Source organism: Hoplias malabaricus, chromosome 9 (genome assembly GCF_029633855.1).
Source record: "Hoplias malabaricus isolate fHopMal1 chromosome 9, fHopMal1.hap1, whole genome shotgun sequence".
NCBI lineage: Eukaryota > Metazoa > Chordata > Actinopteri > Characiformes > Erythrinidae > Hoplias > Hoplias malabaricus.
In genome coordinates, this window is record NC_089808.1 from 32,861,544 (window position 1) to 32,888,770 (window position 27,227).

Below are 27,227 nucleotides of genomic sequence, written 5' to 3' on the forward strand. Positions count from 1 at the left end.
TGAGGTTTTATTTCTCATAATACAGCTTTAATAAGTGATTCCATTCTGTAGCAGGTATTTATTTAACAGAAATGAGCACAAGCCCCTGAGGTGTTTGACCTATACCAATGAATGGAGTCTGAAAAGGAAAAAGAAAAGCTTGATGGTTTAAACCTGTCTTTAACTTGTAGGGTTCCATTGGGCCTCCTGGCATTCCAGGTATTGACGGATTAAAGGTAAGATTACACATTACTTTTGGCATATAGTAAAGTAAACCCTAAAGTCTGGAACAGTGATACCAGCTCACTCTGCAGAGCAGATTGTATTTGTTATTACTGCTCACCAGCCTTCTGTCTTAAAGCTTCAAAAACAACCCATATCTAAGCAGGGTTCCGGAGATTTCCTCTTTAACCCCTTCGGTTTAGGAACAAACTTGGCAGCCCAAGCTTAAAACCAAGCTCAGTTTCAACAACATCATGAAACTCAACACCATTGAGCTAAAAACCCCAAAGGCATCATTTTAAAAGCAAGGGAATTTCAACAGCTCTCAGAAGAACCCAAAACCCAAGAAATAACCTGCATATGGAAGTCTATGTAGTAGCCTGGCAGTAAAGTCACTGGTAATTCTGGTGGTGTTTCAGAAAGAAAAAAGTGGGACTTATCACATTACATTACATTGCATTTCTTCCAGCCTGAATAGAGAGCTTCACTTGTCCATGCGTTTTTTATATTCTATATTATTTGTTTTACTCTTGTTCCTCACAGGAGGGATAGTGTACTCTGCACCTTCTTGTTGATTGATACTTTTTTAGTGCATTTTACATTTTGTTTATACAAAACCTATGATTTGTTGACGGCTTGCGGCTACTGCACAATATGCCAACTCTTTGCATTCAAATAAACTGCCTCTAGCCCTAACTCTCTGCACTAAAATGGACAAGCTCTATCCTTTCTAGAATAAATGGAGTTTCTCTAGCCTTATATCTCGGCCTGTAGCCTTAACTCTTCACTACAATTGACTACATCTAGCTCTAATTGTATGTGTTGTTGTTATTCTACAATGCATTTTTTTGTCCGCCAGCCACTATTTAACAGAATATATAGTTGTGTATGCATTGTACAATCATTAATGCACGCAGGTCTTGCGGTCGTGTGCCCATGTCACTTTGATCTTACAGTTAAAAATACAGAAATATTTTTGGAGTAATGCTATACTAGAACCACTTGTAATTCCCAAAATCAGTTCTAAAGATGTGGCACTTTGTGAAAACGTTGTGTGAGGATAAAAAACTTTTGAGCATTTAAACAACCTCCAGATATTTGACTGGTTATTTTTTTTAACTAGTTAGTTACTAGCATTAGTTAGGAAACAATAAATAATGAGGAGGAAGCTGACTTAAAATGGACATTAATGTTGTGTATAGTGTATTCTAAACACTGCTCGTTCACATCTGGCTTTGTGAATGGAACCAAGAAATGAGAAAGACGGAGAACATCTGACACACACCAGCATTGCAGTGTTCACAAGCGTTTAAAAAGATATGAACAGAAAAGTATGCTGTTCAGTAATAGGAAACAGAAAGACTGTTTTCTGTTGGCAATCGTACTCATTTTAAAAGTCCTATTTCCAGGCCTGTGTTTGGACTGTGTAGGACCAGGGATCTTCAGACAGATCTCTGATGCTACACATTTTACAGCTTATTAATGCATCATATGCTTAACAAAACACACAGGAACTGCATTCTCTACAGCAATGGAGCACCATCCAATACCTTTGAGTTGAAAAGGTGTTTGTGATTATAATGTTGTAGTGGCTGAATTTTAACAAACTACATACACAAAGTACATGTTCCATATTAAGTTTAATGCTGTTTCTGTTGAATAGTGGAAGAAACTCCTTATTAATAGCCTTGATTTCAGAAGAATGTCTGTGATCTAGTGTATTTGTAATTACTTATGGCACTGAAAGATTACTTATCTTTTCTGATGTTGTAGGGAGAGGTGGGTATGCCAGGATTAGATGGAATACCTGGTGCCAAGGTTTGTGGCCCACAATGTGCACAGTTTAATCATGAGATCCATCCCACATCGTTAAAAATTATGATTTAAATTGCATGGGCATGGATGTTATGTTGTGCCATCATTTCTTCCATATACAATGTCTTGTTGAGTATCAAACAGCACCAAACCACCAGAGAAAATGCTGACGTTCATTGAAAATGCATCAGAAAATCACATCATTGTCATTTTAGAAGGAATAAAAAAGGTCCAAAATAAATAATAAAAAAAATCCTTCCACTGGATCTGCATAGAAATACTAATTTTGTTCATCAGTGCACATATTTGCATCACATTTCAGACACTCTGTCTGCCTCATTTTACTTTTGGTTGTGAATTTAGACTTTGTCAGTACTTATTTTAAACAGAGACTACTTCTGAGGTCATCTGTTGAGGCTGTAACATGAGCTTAAATGCTTAATTGAATACTAACTAAATCCAAGATAGGATCTGACCACAGGTGCTTTTATTTCCCCTCATTCTGGCACTCTGGCCTTTTATCATTCAACATGTTCTGCTTTCTTTTCCAACAGGGTGATAGAGGAGAGAGAGGTGAAAAGGTAACAGCATGTCTCTGCACTTGTTCTCTTGACTAGATGTCAAACTTTCTCATTTATTCTATACCACACCAAACAAGTATAGATCAAGACTTATGTTGTTGTAGGACCAATGCAAATACCATGATATCTTTAATGCTAATCAGAGTGTATCTGCAGAAGAAAAATTTGCAATGTCTTTTAGTGCAATGTCACTGTCTTGGGTCTGATTTGTTCCACACTCCATGTGTGGCCAAGACATTAAATGTCTGGCATATTAAATAAATAGAAGCTTTCACACAGAGGAATTTGATTTCTGCATTTAACTCATTTAATTCATGCAGTGAAACGCACTTTTACACACAGACTAGTGAACACTAGGGGGCAGTGTGCACACATGCCCAGAGTGGTGGGCAGCCCGAGCCACAGCACCTGGAAAGCAGTTGGGGGTTATGTGCCTTCAGGCAACCTTTCGGTTACAACCCCAGTTCCCTAACCACCAGGTCACAGCTGCCCCCCTGGTAACTGGCCTACCTACTGACATTCATTGGTCATTTTAACAGAAACACTTAACCTACTGAGTGTAGACCATCTGTTGCTGCAAAATTTCCCCAATACAGACAAAGGCACAAACATGGATTTTTCACCTCTGGGAAAATTAATGTAAAAGTTTTGGTACACAACAGGACCTTAAAGCTGTTGTAACTCACTGTTTTTAACTTTTGAGCACATTACCTTTTTGTGTTGTGGAAAGAAAAAAATCAGGGGAACCTTATCAACCACCGACCATGATTTCTGCTCGAATGTACACTTTCCATTCAGGAAGATAAATACCTGACTTTTTTTTTAAAGACGAATGGTCCTCTAGGTCTGTCTCTGGCTGGCGAGAGAAAGTTTCAGTGGAGATGAAGATGTATTAAGGGTGTCACCTATGTGAGTCAACTTGGTTGATGCTTCAGCACAGTTGGTCTGAGCAAGAAATGCCACCTCAATGCAGATACATCGAAGATTGCTCTCTCTGTCTAGCATTTTCAATTCACATTTAAACACTGATAATAAAGTCTGAAGAATAAACTCCTGCCACTCCACTATACAAGCATTTTCTTCCTCCAGTAAATGTGCTTTATCATTAATGAAGGCCCCACAGCATAAATCCCCATCATTTTCCTCACTGCTTTCATCAACATTACCCAGAATCCTATATCATGACCATATATTATCAGATGCAGTATCAAATGGCAGCAAGTATAAAATAATGACGGTGCAGCAGGGGTTCAGGCTTATAGTGCAGGGGAAAAGTTTGGGTGGCTGGCAGGAGTTTGGCACAACAACTAAAACTGACAAAAGCTGCTGTGTTTGTCTCTTGGGTTTAGATTGTGCTTGCTTTTCATTCAGCATCTAAAGTCTGAGTGTGGTCCCATTCGCTGTTCAGCTGTGATAATGCTCTCAAAGCAAGCATATGGCCAACAGTGATTAAAATGAATTAACTGCAATCCTCAGTTTAATAATGTGAACCTTTTCCTTATCTCAAAGGGTGACATGGGAGAAGAGGGCCAAAAGGGTGACACTGGTGAGAAGGTAAGTTAGTTACTAATGTAATTAATCACTTAAATGCATAAAAGAAAGTTCAAGGATGATAAAAAAAAAAAAAAGTAAAATCTCTAATTTTACTCCAGAGCATTGCAGAGCCCAAAAGTGTTCTCTCATTACTTTTCCCATTATGCAAATATGCTATACAATCTTAGGGAATCTGCCCCCACTAAAGTGCTAAAGAAAGCCTGACTGCTAGAATGCTTAAGTAGCAACTATTTTAGAGACATGATTTATTAACTATCTGTCTGCATTAGCCAGCTATTTGGAAGAAATTAAAACAGCCTACCCTTAAACAAGTCACTTGGCAAAAATAATAGGATTTATATGCAGTTGACCAGCTAAAACAAGTTTGGAGTCAAACTTTTTCTTCATTACTTTACACTGGAAATTAACAGCCACCCAAATAGCCTAGCTTCTTTCTTTAAAAATGTTTCACCAAAACTTCCTGAACACTAGATAATGTGTTTTACACGTTATTAGTTTCTGTGAAGTATAAATAAAAACTATATAGCTGAATGCTACGTTTGCCCTACCACTTTTGGGGAAGGAGGCTGATCTAAAATCAGTTACTGATAATGAACATAATGAATATAGAGGAATTGTCTGTTGTCTATATTCTATTTTTCAAAGCTATAGCTTTGCACAACACACATCTGGCATTTCACTTCATTGTAAAATCACAAGACACAAACAGAAATGTAGAACACGTTTTGCCTTGAATAAAACAATGTATTTAAAGCAATAAATCTCAAATGTTTATTCCTGCATTTTGTCCTAGAGTTAGATATAGCATATGTTTTTCACACACAAGAGGGTGTATATAAATTGTCTTTGCTGTCTTTTTTTTATTTATAACCATTCTGATACGTTTAACTTTATGAGCATTCTTAGTCAAAGTGCCGGTGAGTAGTGCAACCAAGTGAGAAAAGTGAGGTAGGAAACAGATGCATGGAAAATAGCCCAAAAAAGGAAAATGGGGCATGATAAAACTTTGTTGCTTGAGAAAGGCTTTGATCTCGTCTACCTTGATGTAATAAAGTAGTTTAACTGAAGGGGTGGGGGAGAATATGAATAAGGAAGTTGGTGTCATGGGAAATAAAATGCCTTACAGCTTTCTCAGCAGACATGAAAAATCTCCTACCTTAGTCCTGTACATAGAAAAAGGAAAAAAGACACAAAACCTATAAAGTTCCAGACCTTACCCAAGGTGTTCATCTTGTATAACCAAACACATATGAAATGAATTTGCCATATTCTTTTCACATGAGCAATGAGGATTGCATATTGATGCAACACAAACATGTGGACACTGATCTGAGTGAATTCAGTCTCTTTAACCTCCTGGGATTGACAAACAAACCCATTCATTAAATTAAATGTTATTAATATCTGTGCAATATTACTGCACAGAAATATGATTCAAACATTTTTCAATTCCATTTAATCACAAAATCATATCTGACTAAAATTGGAAGATTCTGTGTTAATCTACATTTAGTGTGAATCTGACAAACAGACACCCAAGTAAATCACTAAGGACATCCCATCACGTTAGAAACCTTTCATGCTTCATTCAGTCCCCGCCTGAGAATCGTGTGAAATGGTGTGCAATAAGTTTTCTGCTGCTGAAGTTGCTCCAGAGGTTTTGGAAAGTAATGATGAAGCATGAGGGCTTTTTACTGATATATGGGTATCATGTTATTTGCTAGTGCACTTAGAGGAATTTAAGAATATATTGCCACTGTCCAAAGAAAAACATGCGTCTCCATTTTGTGTTTAAATATTTACTAGATCATTTGAACACAGCAGCTGTCCTCCAAATGTGAATTTTTATGAAAAATGGACCAAAAGAAATCCTTCTAAATGACTTTGAATGAAATATTTTTACACAAACTTCCATTGAAAGTTAGTGTTTTTTTTTCTCTTGTAGATCTACTATTTTGGAGATACATATTTCCTTTGGACAGTGACATGCAAAAACTTTAATGTTACCATGCCCAAATTGAAAAAAGTGTCAGCTAGAGGGGGATATAGCATTGTGAAAACTGTGTTCTCTGGATTGAAGGAGCTCTAAGAATGAGCTGTGAAGAAGTGTGAGGTTTGGGATCCAAAAGTAATCAGTACCTGACATCACTAATGTTCTCGTGGCTAACTCCTCTGAACCCTTCTCTAAACCTATCTATGAATACCCCTATTTTCAGAAGAAATTTTGGGTGAGTATGTGTCCAGGACCCTAGGCCACATAGTGTATATTTTTGGATTATACACATAGATGATTCAAATCAGATGTAGGTTGAGGTCATTTGAAAATCATTTCAGTTTAATAGAAATCGTTCTGAAAGAAAAGACACGCTTCGTCAACTTTGTGTAAATGTCTAAAAGAGAATAGAGAAGACGGTGATTAAAGAACACGGTGATCCTTCTTTCTTCTCTGTCACTTAATAACCTTGTTTGTAGACTTAGGGTTGCCGGCATGCTGCAAACAGCTCACACTGATTGATATAGTCACTTTAAGTGTGATTCACCACTGACAAAATGAAGTGATGCATGTGATCCAGGTTCAGTGTGTACAGCTAAAATACACTCAGGCATGATTCAGACTCAGGAGCTTGAAATTTTCCAGAAAGCTTTGTAAGTAGTCTATTATAAGATTTATACAATGGATGCAGGTACTCTTAGCACATGAATACTGGGAGGTCAAAGGGTCCCTAGGAAGAATGAATAGAAATTAAGCTATAAAGTTTAAACTGTAGCAATAAAACAATGTGGAAAAAAAATTTCTGATGTTTACTGGAACCTCATAAGTGCGACAGGGACAGAATGAGGTGAGCAGAAAGCGCACCTGAGTTTTTAGAGATGGATCAACTCATGGCATGTAACACATTCACTCAGTCATGTTTAACTAAGTTACACTTATGCTAGCTTGCCTATATTGCTGATTAGTCATGATTGGCTGACACCACAGGGATTCCCAATGCATGTATGATATATTTAAAAATATTTTTACATTGGCTTCCATAGAAAGTTAAGAAGGTTTTTTCCTCTCTGGTAAAGTTACTATTGTGTAGATGCATGCTTTTCTTTGGACTGCGGTGATTTGCATTGTGCTTCTTGGGTATTGTAATTTGAGAGAATTCTAAGGAATAAAAACAAGTTAAAATGATACATTCTGTTAAACTGAAAAAGCTGAGGAATATTCTCCAAATAATACATTGCTAACATTAGACTGCAATGCCACTAAACAAAAATAAATAAATACATACACAAACTGTGCAATAATTTCTGCTCAGTAACTGCACATTAATTTCAAGTATAATACCAAAGCTTTCTTTATGTGACGATAATACACAAAAACATGAAATGCTTGCTTACTGCAGGGTCCATCAGTGGCTGGGCAGCATGACATCCTTAAACTTAAAACATTACTTTTACTTTTCAGGGCAGTGTGTGTAAATATTTAACTGGGTGTGAAATTAGCTGTGACTTGCAAATCAGTGCCAGTGCTCTTAAAACACTGCGATCTCCGAGGGTGGAAAAATCCTGTTTTGGTCAAAATGGTGCACAAGTAAACTCTCTAATTGGGTTGCGAGAAGGTTCCTGAGGGGTGGAGGTTTGGCTGGTGGCACTGCCTCTTAATCCTGAGTGCAAAGCCTTCCCCCGTCATCTGGCGTTGCCATGCATCTGAAACACTGAAAACTTGTACAGCCTCCATATTCTCATGTTCTGTTCACAGCAGTCATTACAGTCAATCTGGGGCACTTCTAAATAGCAAAGGCACAAAAGAGGCACAGTTTAACAGGAGCCATAACTTTTACTGTAACTAGCACTCCACTGCCATAGCAGATTTTATGGCAAGAATTAGTCACCTCTCTGTTTCAATTACATGTGGCAAGGCCACCGCGACACACCAGTGCCCTCCTTGTTTCACCTGTCGCCTGCGACACTCATGAGGAATATGAAACAGAGTGATTCTTCAATTGACACTCAAACCTTCATTTGTATGCAGCTGTACAAGTTAATGTTTAATCAAGACAGAGGTTCTGGGCTGAGACTGAATACAGAGTGAAAAAATAATGTCTAAACTTGACCAATACAAAGTAATGAAAACATGATTCTGTAATGTGATTTTTCCCCCACTGTAGATAAGTAGTAACACAATGCAAGTTAAATTCTTGTAAACATATTAAAAATACTCACAAATGTAATTACATGCTTTTTTTGACGTGTCACAAATAGAACATTATCCACTACGTGCAATGATCCTTAAGTTGTATTTCCTCTATGTAAATTATTTGTACCTATTATTGCATGTAATTTGTGTTTACTACCAGTATGTGGCTGACTGAACAAATCTGATTGGCATTTGTTTGTGAATGTGACCCGTCAAAGCATGTGATCACACAAATATGAAAGTGATAGATTAAAATCTCAGTTCTGAAATAAAAGGGTCCCAACATCATCTCAGGTTGTATTCTGTTTCTAACTGCTCTGTAAGCATCAAATATTCAGAGGCAGCCAATGAATTTCTGGGGTTTCAAACAGCATCTCCCAAACGTACAGGATTAAATCAGCATTACTGTAACTTTTTAAAAAACAGATTGTGATGCTCTTTTGAAATAGTTCTGTTCCCAATGGTGCTTTTTTTTGCACTGCACGCTACATACCCTTCTCAGCTTGACTCGGGTACTTGTTTAGTCCGTTCTCTCTCTTAAACCGAGACCTTGGTGTGTAATCCACCCAGGTACAAAAAGAGTAGAGTCAAACAGAGTAGGTCATATACTGTAGAAAAGCACCCTAAATTAAATTAAAATATATTCTAACAATCTTTGAGGGTTTTAGAGATTAGAGAAGTAGTGTGCTGTGGTGTTTGTTTTCTTTTACATTAGTAAAGGAATCCCATTACAGTATGAACCAAGTAATGGTTTGCTTTTATTTCAGCAAGTGTCCCAAAACGGAACCTGATCCAATGCACTTTATTTTGAATCCAATGCTGACAAAAACACACAACATAAACATAACTAAGGACAAAATAAAACTCCATAACCCTAATGACAGTGCTTTTTAATTTACTAAATCAACAAAAGCAAAAGACAAATCAAATGTTCAGCTCTCCTTCCAGAAACGCCAGACCATGTTGATCAATTGTATTTGCCCTTGGCCGGTTGTTTTTTAGATTGTTATTCATTTTGTGAGCTGAACCTGAAGCTTTGTTAAACTGGGAGTTGAGTGTGTGCAATTTGTGTTTCTTAGTCTGTCAGGTTCTTCTCAGACTTGGCTAATCTTTCCTGGCAACAGAATAATGACCTGCAATTTCAATTGCCAAATCTTGCTGACAGCTGCTGTAGAGCTGCTTTTCGTTGGCTTCTGAACCTGCCCCTGCTACTGGGCCTTATCACTCTCAGTAAGAACCTTTTGTGCTGTAAAGCATGCCAAACTGTAAGAGCCCATTGATAATTTCCATGTATTTCAATGTTCCCATTTGAGAAGTCATGTTGGACTGCACAGTCTGACAGGCTGTTCTCACTTCCAGATTGAGTTTAAAAAAATGGTTCTTTTAATGAAAAACATCGATGGCAATAAATGTAACCATTTTCTTTTAATATGTCCTCAGTGCATCTCTTGCTAGAGCCCTGGTGACCTCTACCATTGCTCGAAGTTTCCATTCGACAGCACAGAGATGATTCAGTCAGGTCCTGATGTGATGTCTTGTTGTCGACATAAATCTTTGCCTAAAATCAACAGGTGCACAACAGAATGCACTTTGATGTGTGGCATTTAAGGTTTACACAGCTCTATAAAGAAAACTGAGACAAGTGTTGTCTTAAGGCATGGCCCTTTTTGGCAAAATGAGAATAATTAACATCAAACAAAATGCTTGTTTTTAGGTTCATTTCTTGTACTTTGTCATCCGTATGGAAGCAAATCTGTCTCATCAGACTTTGAAATATTACCACCTTTGAATTTGTTGCACTGAATTTTTTTGCACTGAAATTATGCATCTGAATTTTGTTGCTTTTGTATTTAAGTCTTCAGATTTCCACCTGAATATAGTTGCTCTTGAATTAAACTCGTTTTCACATTTTCACTGTTATTATTCAAGGTTAATAAATTCAGGCAAATCAAATTCAATAGACCAAATTCAGAATCCAAAATAAGAGTGTAAAACTTCAGAGTACACATCCAGGATAAAAAGTATAAGCAATTGATTCATTAGGATTTTCTGTTTCACCTTAAGGTTCCACAAGGTGGAACAGAAAATCCTAATGAATTGACTGATTGTCCCGGATTGTATCCCGGATGTGTACTCTGAAGTTTTTAAGTCGTATTTTGGATTCTGAATTTGGTCTATCAATTTTGAGCAACTTCAAAATATATTGTTTGAATTTTTTTAAGCTTGAATAATAAGAGTGAAAACGTGTTCTACAATATTCATGAGTTCAATTCAAGAGCAGGCGGCACGGTGGCGCAGCAGGTAGTGTTGCAGTCACACAGCTCCAGGTACCTGAAGGTTGTGGGTTTGATTCCCACTCCGGGTGACTGTCTGTGGGTGTGTTCTCGCTGTGTCCGTGTGGGTTTCCTCCGGGTGCTCCAGTTTCCTCCACACACGTTGGTAGGTGGATTGGCGACTCAAAAGTGTGTGAGTGAATGTGTCTGTGTGTCTGTGTTGCCCTGTGAAGGACTGGCGCCCCCTCCAGGGTGTATTCCTGCCTTGCGCCCAATGATTCCAGGTAGGCTCTGGACCCACCGCGACCCAGAACTGGATAAGCGGTTACAGATAATGAAAGAATGAATGAATTTAAGAGCAACTATATTCAGGTGGAAATCTGAAGACTTAAATTCAAAAGCAACAAAATTCAGATGCAGAATTTCAGCGCAAAAATAAATCAGTGCTACAGATTCAAAGGTGGTAATATTTCAAAGTCTGCTGAGACAGATTTGCTTCCATACATCCACTTTAGCATCAGGTGTCTATCAAGCATCTACCACTATGCTTTACCGTACAAAATAATTGTAAATGAGCCAGCATGAAGATGGTGTGGTGAAGAGGGTGGTTTGTTTAGTGATATCCAGCTGTAACTGTTATTGCAGTTTATGGCTAACTTAAAAAAATGTGTCAATTAAGCAGGCCTTGTGCGCTCCTATAAACGACTCCCATAAAAGCCAGAGCAGGCATTCCTCCGCACCCTCTGAGCACCGAGCACATGTGAAATAGAACCACAAATTCGGCAGCAGGCAGAGGGTCTAGCTTCACCTTTCTCTCTCTCTCTCATTCTCACTTCTATATTTCTTACTCACTCACTCACACACACACACACACACACACACACCAGGACTAATAATCCACTACCCTCCCCTCTGCACATCACGGCCCAGAGCAGTCCTAAACCCTCTCCCAATTATCCTCATTGGCCACACATTTTATTTCTGTTGTTCCACTAAAGAAATGATACACCCCACTAAAAATGCCTCCTGCTTCCCTCCAGGCTGTTTAACATAGCTCTGCTGCAGAGGCAAAGCATGTGTTTATAGACTGGGAGTCTGTCATATCTCCAGGCAGCAAAACATTATGGCTTTCTCTGTTTGGAAGCATAAAAGTTATTGCACAGGAACGTGATAGTTAACATGTTAGTTTAAGTACAATATAAGTTGGCACATTCTCAACTTTGAACAGATCTAAAGTTCAGATTTAGCTGATTTGGATCTGTTAATAGACATTTTTACTTAATACCTTGACTAGACTAATGTCTAGCTGTATATCTACTCCAGAAATCCTGTTTAAGAAAGAGAAAATACATTCTTTCTGAGATCTGAAACCTGATGTCTAATGTTTTGGTAGGCAGGGATTCGCTAGCTGAGATTGGACCTGCTTTCAGCGGTCATCCTTTCAAAACAAAGCCAGCTGCCCACTAGCTTCTATTATGTGTTTCTTCCTGTACCAAGTAATAGTCTAATTATGTGTAGTTTACAAAATCACGTTTGGGAAATAGAGTATAATGAGGTTGATGTACAAAAGAAAAAGAGCCGTATAGTTGCAGGTTGGCACTAAAGGTGGTGTCATTGCCACACAGCTCCAGGGTCCTGGGGTTGGATCCTCACCTTACTTCGTTGTCTCAACTTCAAGAGGCTTTATTTTTATTCCAGCTGCATACAAGTGCATAATGAAATGAGAAAACGTTCCTCCAAAATCATGATGAGACGCTTAGGACAGACACTGTGGTTATAACTATTAGCCAGTACAAGGTACTGAGAAATGTAAAGGGAAGCTGTCCATAGAAAGTGAAAATTTGAAAATAGCAGTCAAAGGTAGCAGCTACAACTGTAATGGAAGATGAAATTGCTTAATACGGTACTCTAGCAGCAGGTGATGTAAGAGACAAATAAATATGCAAAGGTGCAAAGAAATAGATTATGGGGAGAAACAATATGAACAGGGTGGCACGGTGGTGCAGCAGGTAGTGTCGCAGTCACACAGCTCCAGGGACCTGGAGGCTGTGAGTTCGATTCCCGCTCCGGGTGACTGTCTGTGAGGAGTTGGTGTGTTCTTGCTGTGTCCGGGTGGGTTTCCTCCGGGTGCTCCGGTTTCCTCCCACAGTCCAAAAACACACAATGGTAGGTGGATTGGCGACTCAAAAGTGTCTGTAGGTGTGAGTGAATGTGTGTGTGTTGCCCTGTGAAAGACTGGCGCCCCCTCCAGGGTGTATTCCCGCCTTGCGCCCAATGATTCCAGGTAGGCTCTGGACCCACTGCGACCCTGAACTGGATAAGCGGTTACAGATAATGGATGAATGAATGAACAATATGAACAATATGTAGGTGGACGACCCACTGCTGTGAAAAACTGAATGAGTGAATGATGCCTGTGATGGACTGGTACCCTGTCCAGTATGTGTTTTTCCTTGTGCCCCGATGATTCTGCATAGGCTCTTGACACATTGCAAGCCTGAACAGGAAAAAGCGGTTAGAGAAGATGAATACATTAATCAATGAAAGATGTAAAATTCCAAAAATCCATTTAATGCAAATGCTAGTGATTATTTCATTGGTATTTGCTGGTAAACACTTTCCTCTGTTCTTCTGGATTCATGCTTGTTATGAGCTGACCCACGTAATGGAAACAGGCACATAGCTAATGAATTACATTTTTTTCTGAACTATGAACCTATTGCACTGGGCGTCAGTTTGTTATTAAATTAGTGAGAGCATTACACTGAGCACAATAAAAGCAAACAAAACTCCTCCACTCTAGGAACAGTTGTCAGGTTAATGTTTATTTGAAATTTAAATTCCATAATGTTTACTAAGACAAAACATATAGTCATTTTCATACATAATGGCTTTTTTTTTATTATTTCCATCTAAATAAGTGTTTTGAAATACTTTAAGCCTATGTTGTGTCTTTCTGTATCTTTGATATGACATATCAAATAGTTTAAGTAACCTTGAGTTTTATTTTTTTAAGAGAAAGAAGTACAAATCCTCTTCAGTGAACATCTTTATGTACATGTTTTTGCAAATGTTGCACTGTCTCAAGCTGTTGTCAGAAACATTGTTCCATAATTGTGAAAACTACTCAGTTTTCCTCAGAGCTACAAAATCAGATGAGCCAACTGAGCATTCTCAAATATTTACTCTCTAAAACTCTGCTTGCATTATTAATGATAGTGGGATGTTCCAGATCAAAACACAGATTAGTCTAAACACAGTATAAGGGAATACACAAGGTCCAGTTCCTCAAAGAAGATGTCTTAATGGAATGACTGGGCGAAACCAGACTTTGGCCACAGCCATTGGCCACAGTGGCTAATTTATTATTTATTTTAATGATCGGTTTTAATATGAATGAGGAAAAAAAACTTCTGAGAGTGTGCAATATGTTCCACACACTTTTTGGTACAAAATGTTCAATAAATGTTTTCTAAGCTTATTCATAATTTTTATATAATCCCTTACTGTCCTCTTGACCACCTGCACATTCTTGGACATACCTCTGTTCATCTCCATGTAATTGCAAGTTTGTACTTCCATTAGACAATATAAAGTAATATATTTATCTTCAGTCTTTGAAATAATGTGGTAATGCAGTCAGAGGGAATTAGAATAAGCCTCTTAATCATGAAGAATGTTTGTTGAGGCTTTGATGTTTGCAGCGCTTCATCAGATGATCTCTCATTTGGACTGAACAGCTACTGTGAGCAGGAATCTGACAGATCTCCCTTTGCACCTGGGCTTTAACTGGGCTAGCGTTCACATTCTGATTGAAGTCAGCAATCTAAATACACATAGCTCTGGATGTCAAGGATCTGCCTGCTCTTGAAATACATTCACCTAACCCAACCCAGATGCTCTGCAGTGTGCCAACGCTTCAGCACACCAGATACTTACACTTTTATACAATATGTTACTTTAAACACGCTCTTGTTTCAGTGGCCGCAGATCCAGATGTGTTTATGTAATAAATCTTGTGGCACTGCACTTCGTTTCAGTCTAAATTCACTTCAGGCCAAAAGTAGATTTATTGCTTTTAAATAAGGCCATAGTCTTCAGTCTTCTTTCCTCTAAATCAAGCCTGGGATTTTGTAGCAAAGTTTTGAGAAGTTTTCCGCCTCTCACTCTTAATTTTGCCTAAACCTCATGAAAAAATAAAGAGAATCAAAGGTTAAATGAGTTTAGATAATATGCTTTCAATAAGGCCTCTCATTATACCTGTTTTACTCTCTAAACCTGCATTTATTACTGTCTTTTTTTGTGTTGATCCCACAGGGCGATGCAGGGTCTTCTGCTGCTGGGATTAAGGTAAAAAAAGTCCAGAAAATCTAAAAAAAAAAAAAGTCTTTTAACAAATATACAGAGCACCCCCTTTCTTGTTGTTGTTATTATTGTTGTTATTATTATTATTATTAATGCTGTTTTATGGACTGGATCTTATCAAAGGGTGAGCCGGGCGAGCCAGGACGAAGTGGACAAAAGGTAAAAATACAGCCTTAACCATTGTCTCTCCAGTAGGCAACTCAATGATTCACCTATATCTATATACGTAGTGAAGGGAACAAATATTCACACACACATATAGAGGGTGTATAGAGGAAATATCCTCTTCAGCATACACACGTAATGGTTTTTAAATTCGCATGTAAATATGAACAAACTGTATTTTTAAGCATGAAGGCCCCCTTTTAACATTTGATTACAGCTTGGAGGCACCTCGTTTATCCACCACCATACTTCAGTGGGTACGGTGTCCTCAGAATCAAAATTGCAGCTGAGCTTTCTCTAGACATTCCAGAGTTGAATCATTACCAAAACGTTCTGTTTCTGTTTTTTTCTTCCCAGAATACATCCTTCCAAATAATGATTTGATCTTTGATCGTGTAATGTGTGAATACTTGTTTCCTCTCAGTGTTTGTGTTATGACAAAATCCAAGGATAATCACTTAGGTTTAACCACAGGCTGCACAGTGGCTTTTTCTTTGTTCACTCTTTTTAAAAAGCAGTTGGATTCAACTTTGTGCTGGAGTTGGACAGAGCTTTAAGCAGCTATTTTTTTATTAGTACACACAAAGCATTATGATATAAAGATGGTGTTGAAGGTTACTGTTAGAATGCTGTTCACATCTTCCTGCAGTGAATTCAGACGCAAAGTGGAAATCTTTGTAGGATCCGCCACCACAGTGGAAACACTTTGCTCCATCCAAAACTAAGACTGTTCTGTCTGTTTATTTTATGCTGTTTCACGCTACACTTTAAGACTTGTTCCAATTGCCCATTAAACAACCGTTAATCTTCACTGAATAATTCATATGAGTGAGATTCAGCGAGACTCGGGAGTGTAGATATTGCTGTAGAGAACCATTTATCATATTTTCAATGCTTTAAGGAGATGCGGTGGAAATGTGCAACTCTCAAACTGTGGTCAGAGATCTGTTTAACATGGTCATTTAGAGAAATGTTCCTACTCAGGTTCCATATGGATATTAATTTTAATAGAGCATGAATGCCTAACTAACAATAAAAGTTTTCTTTGACATGAAATGTTTTGTAGGGTTCAGCTTTCCTTCCTTTCTTTCTCATGATTTACTGAGTATTTTCCAATGCAATAATCATATATCTGCTTTCTAAACAGAGCTCCAGTAGTGACTTCAGGGATAAGAATGAGTTGAGGAACATGGTCTAACATTCCTTTAATAAGTTGAGAAACACAGTCTAACATCCTGTTATAAACTTTTCTTTATGATATCTCGCATGCTAAATGGTTGACACACTGACCAATCAGAGTTCCACAAAATGAGCACATCTTTCCATGGAAAGCAACCAACTGAAACATTAGTAGACGCCTAGTGCAACTTAGCTTTCACAACACAATATTAATGACTTGTGTTGGTCAAATTCTGGGGACTGATCTAGTGATGCAGTGGACAGTGAGGAAACCTTTAGTGGTTGAGCTGGTTTTCCAGGCTCAAGGCCAGGAGTCTAGGCTTGGCTTGGCTTGGTTTGGCTTTAATTTGTTGCACTTTTCCTGTGTAGGGAGAGCCAGGACTTCCAGGGCTGCCTGGACTTCCCGGAATAAAGGTAAATCTTGCCCCATATTCATCCCTAAATCTTCCCATCAAGTCACGATAAAGTCACTAGTGACAGTGTTCAGTGAACCCCTTCTCAGTTTCTAAAAATGAATCATATAAATGTGATTTCATTCTGGAGTTAAATGTTACATTGCTGAATCAACTGTTGACTCACTGATTCTATCTATGCTCCATCCACCAATGGGTTCTTTCAGTGCAGCTGTTGCTAGGTTGGAGAAACTTTATAAAACAATGTCAAATAAAAAAAAACTGTAGCACACAACACAATTTTGGTGAAAATTCTTATAATATTTAATTTATTAGTCTGAGGTGATCGTTTTTGTTAATAAATTGAGCTAAATATTGCCATAGAAGCAAATTCATTTTTATTTCTAGTCTTGAATCCTTACTGTAAAATGATCCAAATCTGTAACATTCATGTTTACCTGTAAAGTTTGTCCAACATCGGAACATCTGCTCTGAAGGAAGGAGTCTGTAGGCTGAGCACTGATAAATCCTAATATAGTTCCACAGTCAAGTGACTAATTTGAGTTTCATTGCAGTTGCTGTGGCAGTGTCTGTGCATTGATCACATTGCTTTTGTGGTTGTTAACTAAATTCTCTTGATTTGTAGATTGTATGGGCCACAACAGACTGCTGTGTATTTATATCCAAATAACTGAACAGCTAGACCTCCAAAGGGACAGATATCAGCCTAGTCACATAGAACCAGACACCATCTTGTAACAAGAACGTCTGCTGACAGCCACAATATATTGTTGCCAAATGTGGGTGGGAATGTGGTCTTATTAGAGTGCGAACAAACTGAGTGTGAAAACTCTATACTAGTCCAACACCTCATGAAGGAAATATGCAGACTAGAGGGTGATGGTGCATTAGTTGACACTCTCCAATAGACAGTATTCCTGTTGCTTCCCCATAGGAATAACCTGACCTAGGATACCTGAGGTTAGGGCTGAAAAATGAGTCACTTTTAAATTGCCATCACAATTTGGAAAGGCTGCATTATTCATTTATACGTAAAGTAACCATTTAGATTTCTTCTCAAATTAGTGTCACATGTTAGAAGAGTATTTCTGTGTGAGATTTAGAGAGAATATACCATTGTTTTTGGCAGATGGTTTATAATCCATCACCACAAATTTTTACCAGACTTCAAAAGTGATCGTGTTCTACTCTTGAGGTTGTTAGTCTCGCCATTCCCTTGATAATTCTGAAGCCAGCTTTTCCTCCATTTACCACCCAGTAATTAAAAGCTTGTAATCCACATTATGCAATGTATCATGAATTTGTCTCAGTGGGAGGTTTAGTTATGTTTTTAATGTAGAATTCAAAGACTTTATATATATATATATATATATATATATATATATAAAACCAATCCTTCAGTAACTGTGTGGTATTACACGCTTAGGGTAATTTTCCTGAACATTATAACTGTGAATGCAAGGAATGCTCAAACAGGCATGAGATAATGCTTGTTGCTATTTTGATTTGTATGACTGCAGCACTTTTTGGTAAGCTTATAACCTGTTGGTCTTGTAAAAATCCCTGCATTTTATATAACCCTTTTACTCAAGAGGCCGACTGCTTTTGGACGCTAACGCTCTTTTGCTAATGTGATGCTCATATGTTCTTGGGAAGCATTGGAGATTCTGGGGCAAATTCTTTGTGTGCTAAACACCACATGTGGATGAAGTATTGACTTTTTCCAAGTAGGAGAGTGGTAGAAATGAGCTCTCAATAAGCAATGCACATTGCCTATTATGAACACAACACATGGTGCACTGTGATAATTCTTCTAGCATAAATTATTTAAAATCATTTGGGTTCAGGAAGTTGCTGGGGTTTCAGACAGAAGTGAAAATGGTCTTATTTGAGCAGTAAAGATGATGAGCCATCTCTTAGAATTCCCTGATATATCTTTACTGAATTGATGTTTAAAGACTTCTAATACATAGTCTTCCCATTTTTATGAACCTAAGGTAATTGAACAGTTGTTCTTTAGCTGTGTCATTACTTTGTGAGATCATGCATGAGAAATCTAATAAAAGCCCAGAGGCAGTTCTAGAGGTGGTCCATATCTATATTTGGTGAAAGATAAAAAATATTATCCACTTTTTGTTGTTTTTATAGTCTGTTTCATGGTCTGAAATGTCCCCATAAATAACAGTATGTATCTGTTTTCAAAGCCTTGTAGTTGGTTGCCTGAAGTCTGCAACCTCTCTAAATCCGTGATTCGCATAGCAAAGTGGATAACACCACCACCTTCCACACAGAAAACCATACCATTTAAGAGTCCTTGGGCAAGACACTTAACACTACATTTGCATACATCTGGACCATGATTTAAATCTGTATACACTTTGGGTAAGAGTGTCAGTCAAACGCTGTATATCAACACATTTGTCTTGTTTAACGTCTCTCTCGTCTTCAGTCGTTCACAGATGTATTACATATTCAGTGCTACTAAGATCAAGTCACTGACATTTCAATTCCAGGTTATGTTTTAGCCTTGAAAACCCCCCAAAGTTGTTTTCATAAGTTGGTCTGGGTCATTGTCCTCAGTGGTACCCTTGAGGATTCTGGAGAAGTTAAAGTACTTCTGTACAATTCACAGTACACCTTTCTGCTTCTGTCAGCTGTTACATCATTCATAAAGACCAGTCTGTCCATTTCAAAGGCAGCTGGACATGCTCAGACCCCAAAGTTCCACAAAAGGGGTGGTATTCTTTGGGTCTTGGGCAGTTTTTCTTCTCCATATTTACATCTGTCAGTCATTCAAGTACACGATAATTTTCTATCCACAAGACCTCTAAAAGCTTTCAATATACTTTGTAGCAGACCTTAACATGGCTTTTGGGGTTCTTTATTGACTCCTTATGGTGATGTTACAATATTACAGTATCGTTTCACAGTCTTTTGTGGTAAACAGTTTGTATAATCTCCATAGTAAATAAATAGAATGAGACCCAATGGAGCAGCTGTACACGAGGCAACTAAACCCAGTGCAAATGGAGCATGATGTAGAAGAGTACAGAGCCCCCCAGCATTGGGGTGTTGAGCAGTGGCACTGTGTTCAGTGGAGTGATTGAGCACCATCCAGTACTTTTTTGATGAGCTGGAATGGCATCTGTGATTCAGAACTAACCCTCTAACATCACCAGCTTTGGACATGTGCTGTGATTCTGCTTTACTCTTATTGGTAGTCCAGAAGCAAATGCCCCTAGAACAGGCTACAGACGTTTAGGAGCTCTTTTGTACTTTTCACAATACGACTGATTGATTATATGGCTATGACCTGGGTCAGGAAGTACAGTGATGATGCAAGAGTGTATTCATACACACACTCGCACACAGGTCACTGCAGTGTAGAAAGTGCAACACAGTCAATAAATTTATCATCTGCAAAACATTAAAAAAGGCACATATTACTGACAACCTCTATCCCCTAATATGAGACACAAAAGCCTTGATAGCCATCTGCACTAGTAAGAGGAAAAACCATTACAGAGCAACATTAGCAGGCCTAATACCTGTTTTTCACATTATGAACACAGATTACAGAGCAGCAGGTACTGTTCATTCTGTATCTCTAAATGGTTTCCAGGCATGAAAGAACAGGTTTCCCTCCAGCGTAAGATTCCACACATCACCTCAAGAGCCACAACGTCCAGTTTTAAAATGCAGGGTCTATTTTCTGTTTCACTTCCATTTAAGCTCATTTTACTCTTGAAATGGATGCATTAGTGTCCCATTAACAGTCTTTTCTAATATTATGCCCTACACAATGCCCAAGTATACATTAATGCCTCTTATAATTACTAAATTAACAACTTCTAATCTTCTGGGAAGGTTTTATGCTGCATTTTAGAATGCTGATGTGCACCTGACGGCATTCAGTCAAATTAAACTTCTGCGAGGTCAGATAATACACTACACTCTAACTCATTAAATAGAAACTGGATGAAGAAGAATCACTCTGGAGAATGCAGTTTCACAGCTCCATAGCCTAATGATGGTGGGATGTTTACAGACAGCTCTCACTGAGCACGGCAAACCTAGTCAGTGATTTCTAGGCAGATTTTTCAGACTGTTTGGGCACATCTATACATCTGTTTCAGCAATGAGTGCACCGTAAAATACACAGATTGACCTATTATTGTATGTGTGTGACTTCAAATCCACTTTTACAAAAGCACGGTTTTCATATTATTTACATGTTTCATACATTACAGGGTGAACCTGGCTTTCTCGGGCCTCAGGGAGAGCCAGGTCTTCCAGGACTGCCAGGAACAAAGGTCAGTGAGTAATGATGCTAATGATATTCAAGCTACCGTAAAAAGCTGCTACGCTCCATTGTTTTGTAATGAAAAATGGATTTACTTTGAACATGCTGCTTCAGTCAGCTTCTTCATGGCCACACTGGAAAGGTGCTGCACAGAATGACAGCTTGTTTAAATGAAACATGGCTTATCTAAAAGTGAATTTTGAGGTCCGTTGTCAGAGGAATTGCTGTCACATTCTGTGCAGTTTATCCATTTGGGGCCACATATAACCGGACTGTGACAAATCCATGCCCAGAGGTTGACTAGGGATATATTTGCCTACATATTCACTGTGTGTAGGTGGGAAGATGTGCAGAAGTTTAGGGTTCTTTAGAAGCCCTCGGCGGAAGCAAGTACACGGTGACTACTGAAGAGTAAATGACAGATGGTTCAATACTGCCCTCTACTGCTCATTCTAAACACAGCAGCAGAAATAATCATAAGTGCCGTCAAAAGAGTTCGGGGACACCGTGTGCATTTTTAAAATTCAACATGATATTCAGTATGATTTAGCCATAGACAGAAATTAATAGTTCTTATACACTGTAAAAAAAATTATTTTATATATTATTTATTTATTTTTGTTTTGTTTTGTTTTGTTTTGTTCAATGTGTTTCCAGATGTCTTGAAATTTGCTAATTAAGCTTGAATCAGTTGTTACTGGTATTTTAAATATCATTTTAAACTTCTCAGTTAATCTTCAGTTCTGAATAAGCTTTTAGCAGTATATTTTATTCAAATAAAACCTATTACTTAAAAAGTCTCAAAATTTCAAAATGGCGCCAGAACATAAAGCATCCTTCTTCCTCAGGGAGAGCGAGGAGAGGCCGGCCCAGCGGGGAAAGGTGAACGTGGAGAAATCGGACCAGCTGGGCAGAAGGTCAGTTTTGTTGACACAGTGTGGATAATGCTACAAAGTGTGAAACAGAAAGAAAAGAGAGAGTCAAGGACACTATACAATATATATATATATATGTGTGTATGTATGTATATACAAACCCAGGTTAAATATTTACAGATCTAAATAAATCCCGATAAACATTTTAACATATTTATATTGCATGTGAAGAGACCAAACTACTTTTTGGTAACACAGAGTAAATAAATTTACAATAAGTCCTGGTTCAAAAGGAAATTAAGTGATGTTGGGATTAAGTTTCTTTTTTTTCCCCTGATGATCTTCTCAGATAATGTGCGGTTTCTTCATCAGTCTGAAATATTACAATGCCCACTTCTTACAAAATTTCCCAAAGTAAAACTAAGTTCAGTTAGTTGTGTGATTGTTTACAAAAATGAAATCCATAATTAAGCATGAATATGTTTTAACCAAAAATGTAATAGAAAGCAAAATCAGTGAATTTCGTGTAGCTGTACCTACATCAAATATTACAATCTGTGTGTTCCCTTGCCCTGATGAATAACTTTAAAGGCTGACTGGCTGAGACCATTATGTTTTGACAAGGCATGACTAGATTCAGGTGACCTTCAAGGTGTTTTCCATTCAAATGATGGTTGTATACTCTTATCATCACCACTAGGGAGCACAGGGGGAATCTGGAACACCGGGCCTGAAAGGATCCAAGGTTTGTGAACGAGGTTTTCCTGCACACTGTTAAAATAATTGAGCTTATATCACTGTTTCTGGAAATAGCTTATATCAGTTCAGAAAATATGGCCGTATTTGTATAGCTATGGTTTTTAACCCCTTAAGAACCTGATCAGTATGCAGGACTGTATAGGAGTGTATATCCTTTCACTCCTCACTCTTAATAATATTTATACCCTACATACTAGTTTTATAGTGAATTTTATAATAGTCATGGGACAGACTGAAGTCTAGAGACTAATACATTAGCAACAGGCCTGTAGCGTATGAGGTTCAATGTCACTGAGGCAAAAATTATTTTGAAATCCTGTGTCAAACTGTGCATATTTCTACAGGGGGATACTGGGGACAAAGGAGATTTTGGCCTCATGGGGCCAAGAGTGAGTATCCAATGTGCAGAATCTATCATCGTATAAAGCCAAGCATACACCATGTGATTTTTGGAAACCTCGTTCCTTGGTGATTAATCACATTTTACATTTCAATTGCTCAGTGTGTACAAACAAAGCCTGCAATTTATATGCTCACACAGTACAAAAGTCATCAGTCCATTGGTGCACGCTGCAACATACATGCTCACACACTGTGGGTGAAAAGCAGCCCCTTGGCAGAGGTTTGTGTAAATACACGTTGAAAAAGTGCATTGCTTGACTTACTTGTACAATGCTGTGCGCTGAAATTCGCGACATGGGCCCGCAGGTGGCGAAAACATGGACACTATGGTTTGTCCACTTGCAGTGAAAATTGGAGGTGAGCCATAACTGGACTGTGCACATGTGTAGCAGCATCCAAAGCATCAGCTCACTCTATGTATTCAGCAAGACAAGCGACCAAAATCCATCCGGACATCCGACTGCTCGCTCTGAGCTCTAATCGATCTGATAATGATCAAATCTGACTTTGAAAAAGGACCAAATTTGCACAGTGTATGCCTGGCTTAAAGCATCACAATGAAAATTGATATTATGAGTCTGACAAAGGTGTATGTTTTAAGTTTGATTTTTAAATAATAGTAATAGTCTACCACTTTTTCATCGAGATCAGTTATATTGACAAATTCATCATGGTGTTTATTCACCCTATTATCTCAGGGTCCACCTGGAGAGAAAGGAGATCAGGGCACAACTGAAATCATTGACTACAATGGAAACATCCAGGAGGCGCTTCAGGTCAGGACATCAACACTTTCTTAAGACAGAGAATGGGTTCATGTCTGTGTGTCACTTCTAAGTTCATTTCTTTAGTTGTTGTGTGTTAGTCTTTGCTCAAATGTTCATAAGTCCGTGTAGTTTATGCAATAATACGTTAAAGGCTACATTTTTAAATGCTTGGTCATTTATTTGAGTGCTAAATGTTCAGGGCTCTTTAGTTTTGCTGTGAAACAATAACAGGTCCTGGTACGTGATAAAGCACTGCACAGTTCATTTGTAAAAGGACACATTGTAAAAGGATTATTTCACAATAATTTGACACATATTTCAATGATTTTATCCAGGAAAAATATACTATTACAGGTTAAAGGTTATTTGCATGTTGACACTTGTTCTTCCAGATAGGCGGAAAGACTGAAAGCAATAAGCATGCTGCACACACAGGTTAATTCTGTGCATAATTAGTAATCTTATCTTTCGCTTTCTCTTGCCTCCTGGCTGCCTACAGAAGATAACCACTATTACAGTGACGGTAATAAATCTCCGTCTTGTCTGTTTTACATGAGTGCTCTCCTTTGCCCTGCATGGACCTAATCCCATTCCCATCAAAGTGTTTCTTCTCTGCTAATGCCCTGAACTTCACCTCAGTGCCTCACATTTAACAGCAGTTGTTGTGTGCATTGGTTTTGAAGCTAGACTGACATGTTTGACATAGCAGAACAATGAAGGCATCTGAAATTCCCTCACAAATCTAAAATACATGAACCAGACATTGCCTACTATAACACTGATAAGAGGATGGGCTCCATTCTTTGTAACTGGCATAGGTTCCTCATTTAGGGACAATAAGGGAACAATCTTATACACAGTTCAAATGAGTGGGAATTTAAGTTACGTTACAGGTTTGTCACGATATTAAACATGCCCAGAGCATAACTGGCCATACAGTATAATTCTGTAAGTGGATGTTTAAAAAGATCAAACTTCAGGGATCTCACTGTCACTGTATCCTGTCTTCTATGCCTCGTGTTATTAGAAACACCAGCTTTAAGTGGTCAAATGCAACAGATTCTTAGTGCTTAGTGGCTGCAGATACAGACAAACAAGCTTTTGTACAGACAAAGAGCAGCAGTGTGGAATGCAACTATCGAAAGTATCACTAGGGTGTGTCTCAGTTTGTAAAGTATGACTTGTCTGACTTGTAGAATGACTCTCATTACAATTACTGAAGTGGAATGTACACTATACAATGAATAGACACTTACTGTGGTATTCCTATGACCTGATATGTCTCCTGCCTCTGCAGAGTGAAGCAGTCAGGTAATGAACACTGGATGGTTATAAAGTATTGATTAAAATGTTACATTTCCATGGAGAGATGTCTAATCCACGGAGATCCACAGCTGCAAGGAAAGCAAATGAATGAAGAAGAACAAACGGAATTGATTATTCATACACTGAATAATACCGAAACGATTCAAAGTTTCCTCACAAACCTAGTAACTTTTGATAGACTTGATAGCATTTGATAAATTTGAGCTTTCCGCACTTAAAAAATGTGGTTCTTATAAACCAGCTACAATGAATAGAGCCCTGGTTTGAGAGTAGTTGTGACATGCCTGTGTTTCGTAGTTAACAATGACTAGCAGCTAAGAGACCAGGAGACCAGACTTTTACGTTTTTGTATGAAACAAAGCGGAGTATTGTGTTTTTGTGTTAATTTACTAATTAAATGTATTTCATTTGAGTTAGTGGAATGCATTGTTAAGCATGCTTTACAGCTACGTGAATATTTAATGTGCTGCCATTATTATTTATTTAATCTGATCAACAACATACTCGCCAGTATGTACATTAACCCCTTAAAACAGGCCAAGAAATTTACTCCAAGCTTCTTCAATCCCTAATAAATCATTTGGTTGGCACTGTAGTTCATGGAGTTACAGAATAACATGACTTTGGATGCAGTGGACCTGGAATTTTAGGGGTTAATGGCTTTTTTTGTGTCTGGACTATGACTGACCAACATTGTGTCTCACTCTAAATCAGTAACTCTGGGTTTTTCCATTTGTTCTCTCAGGGTCCCCCTGGGCCTGCTGGACCAATCGGACCCCAGGGCATCAAGGTAGCAATCATAAGAGATTATACGTTTTATTTAGGCTTCTTTCAACCTGTGTAATGTACAGCTTTGGTAGCAGGCCTGAAAAATGGATCAGTTTCATGCTCAAATCAGATGTTTGTGAAAATGTCCAGTGTGTTGAGTGACTGTGATTGTTTGTGTGATGCCCTGTGATGGACTGGGGCCCTGTCCAGGTTGTGTTCCTGGTTTTCACTTAATGGTTTTGTGTAGGCTTTGGTCTGACAGTGATCCTGATGAGAATGAAGCAGACACTGAAGATGAATGAACGAAATATGCTGAAAATGCGATTTAAGAGCACACTTTTAAAGTCCGTAATCTTAGTAGATGATTATGAATTTAATACTGTACTCATTTTTTACAGGGTGATCAAGGGCCTCCAGGTCCTCCCGGCCTTGATGGAGAGAGGGTAGGCAAATCTATATTGTTTTAGTGTGTTTGAAGTTTTTTTCGTCAAGGTAAATTATTGCGTTTAAAAAAAAAAGACATTGCATATAATAATGGTACTAATTGTACACTGCTCTAGGGATACAAAGGTTCAAAAGGAGACATGGGTATGCCTGGAATATCTGGAGAAAAAGGAGCAATCGGATTGCCTGGACTACCCGTAAGAAACAGTCTGATGAATATTTAAGAGATTATTAAAGAATTTCATAAGTTTCAAACATTTTTACCAACAAATATTACCTAAAATTATTATGAAAAATAATGTATTCATATTTTCCTATTAAACGCAACTTAAAAATGATAAAGTATGAGTAAAATAACATATTTTACTGACATATCCAGACAGCTAGGTGTCACTATAATAATTGATTTCTACCATGAATGAGAATCACTAGAGAAACTGTTGTGATCCACATATTTATCCATTTAATGTCAGTAATATTTTCATGATGTGCATTTAGGGTGTTAATGGTCTAAAAGGAGACAAGGGTGATGCAGGCCTGCCAGGACCTCAAGGCCCTTCTGTAAGTACAGCAAACATGTAGCATGGTCTCCTACTGAACACATTACTGCTATATCAAACATATTTGACATTATTTTTCATATTAACAGATAATAGGACCCCCTGGATCATCTGGCCCACACGGTCCCCCTGGGCCAATGGTGAGTTTGAATGGTGGTATAGTAAACTCAATTACTATAGCAGTTTCACCTGCTCTTTTCCACTAATACATTGCCTGCTCAATGCTGCTGTTGCATGCATTTGTTGCAAAGAACATAATCTAACAAAGCTGAAAGTTCATGGACTTGCATT

General features: G+C 38.1%; 1 protein-coding gene across 1 annotated transcript in view; it reads left to right on the plus strand.

Annotated features, from left to right (window-relative positions):
* LOC136707807 (collagen alpha-1(XXV) chain) overlaps nucleotides 1-27,227 on the plus strand; it is a 221,528-nt gene that overhangs the window by 178,610 nt on the left and 15,691 nt on the right. Inside the window, exons 11-28 of the mRNA XM_066682067.1 lie at nucleotides 171-215; nucleotides 1,975-2,019; nucleotides 2,571-2,597; nucleotides 4,107-4,151; nucleotides 14,928-14,960; nucleotides 15,099-15,134; nucleotides 16,689-16,733; nucleotides 20,983-21,045; nucleotides 21,884-21,952; nucleotides 22,611-22,655; nucleotides 23,014-23,058; nucleotides 23,770-23,847; nucleotides 24,338-24,361; nucleotides 25,910-25,954; nucleotides 26,331-26,375; nucleotides 26,493-26,573; nucleotides 26,875-26,937; nucleotides 27,026-27,076. Of these exons, the coding sequence (XP_066538164.1) occupies nucleotides 171-215; nucleotides 1,975-2,019; nucleotides 2,571-2,597; nucleotides 4,107-4,151; nucleotides 14,928-14,960; nucleotides 15,099-15,134; nucleotides 16,689-16,733; nucleotides 20,983-21,045; nucleotides 21,884-21,952; nucleotides 22,611-22,655; nucleotides 23,014-23,058; nucleotides 23,770-23,847; nucleotides 24,338-24,361; nucleotides 25,910-25,954; nucleotides 26,331-26,375; nucleotides 26,493-26,573; nucleotides 26,875-26,937; nucleotides 27,026-27,076 (885 nt within the window). The remainder of the gene's footprint in view (nucleotides 1-170; nucleotides 216-1,974; nucleotides 2,020-2,570; nucleotides 2,598-4,106; nucleotides 4,152-14,927; nucleotides 14,961-15,098; nucleotides 15,135-16,688; nucleotides 16,734-20,982; nucleotides 21,046-21,883; nucleotides 21,953-22,610; nucleotides 22,656-23,013; nucleotides 23,059-23,769; nucleotides 23,848-24,337; nucleotides 24,362-25,909; nucleotides 25,955-26,330; nucleotides 26,376-26,492; nucleotides 26,574-26,874; nucleotides 26,938-27,025; nucleotides 27,077-27,227) is intronic.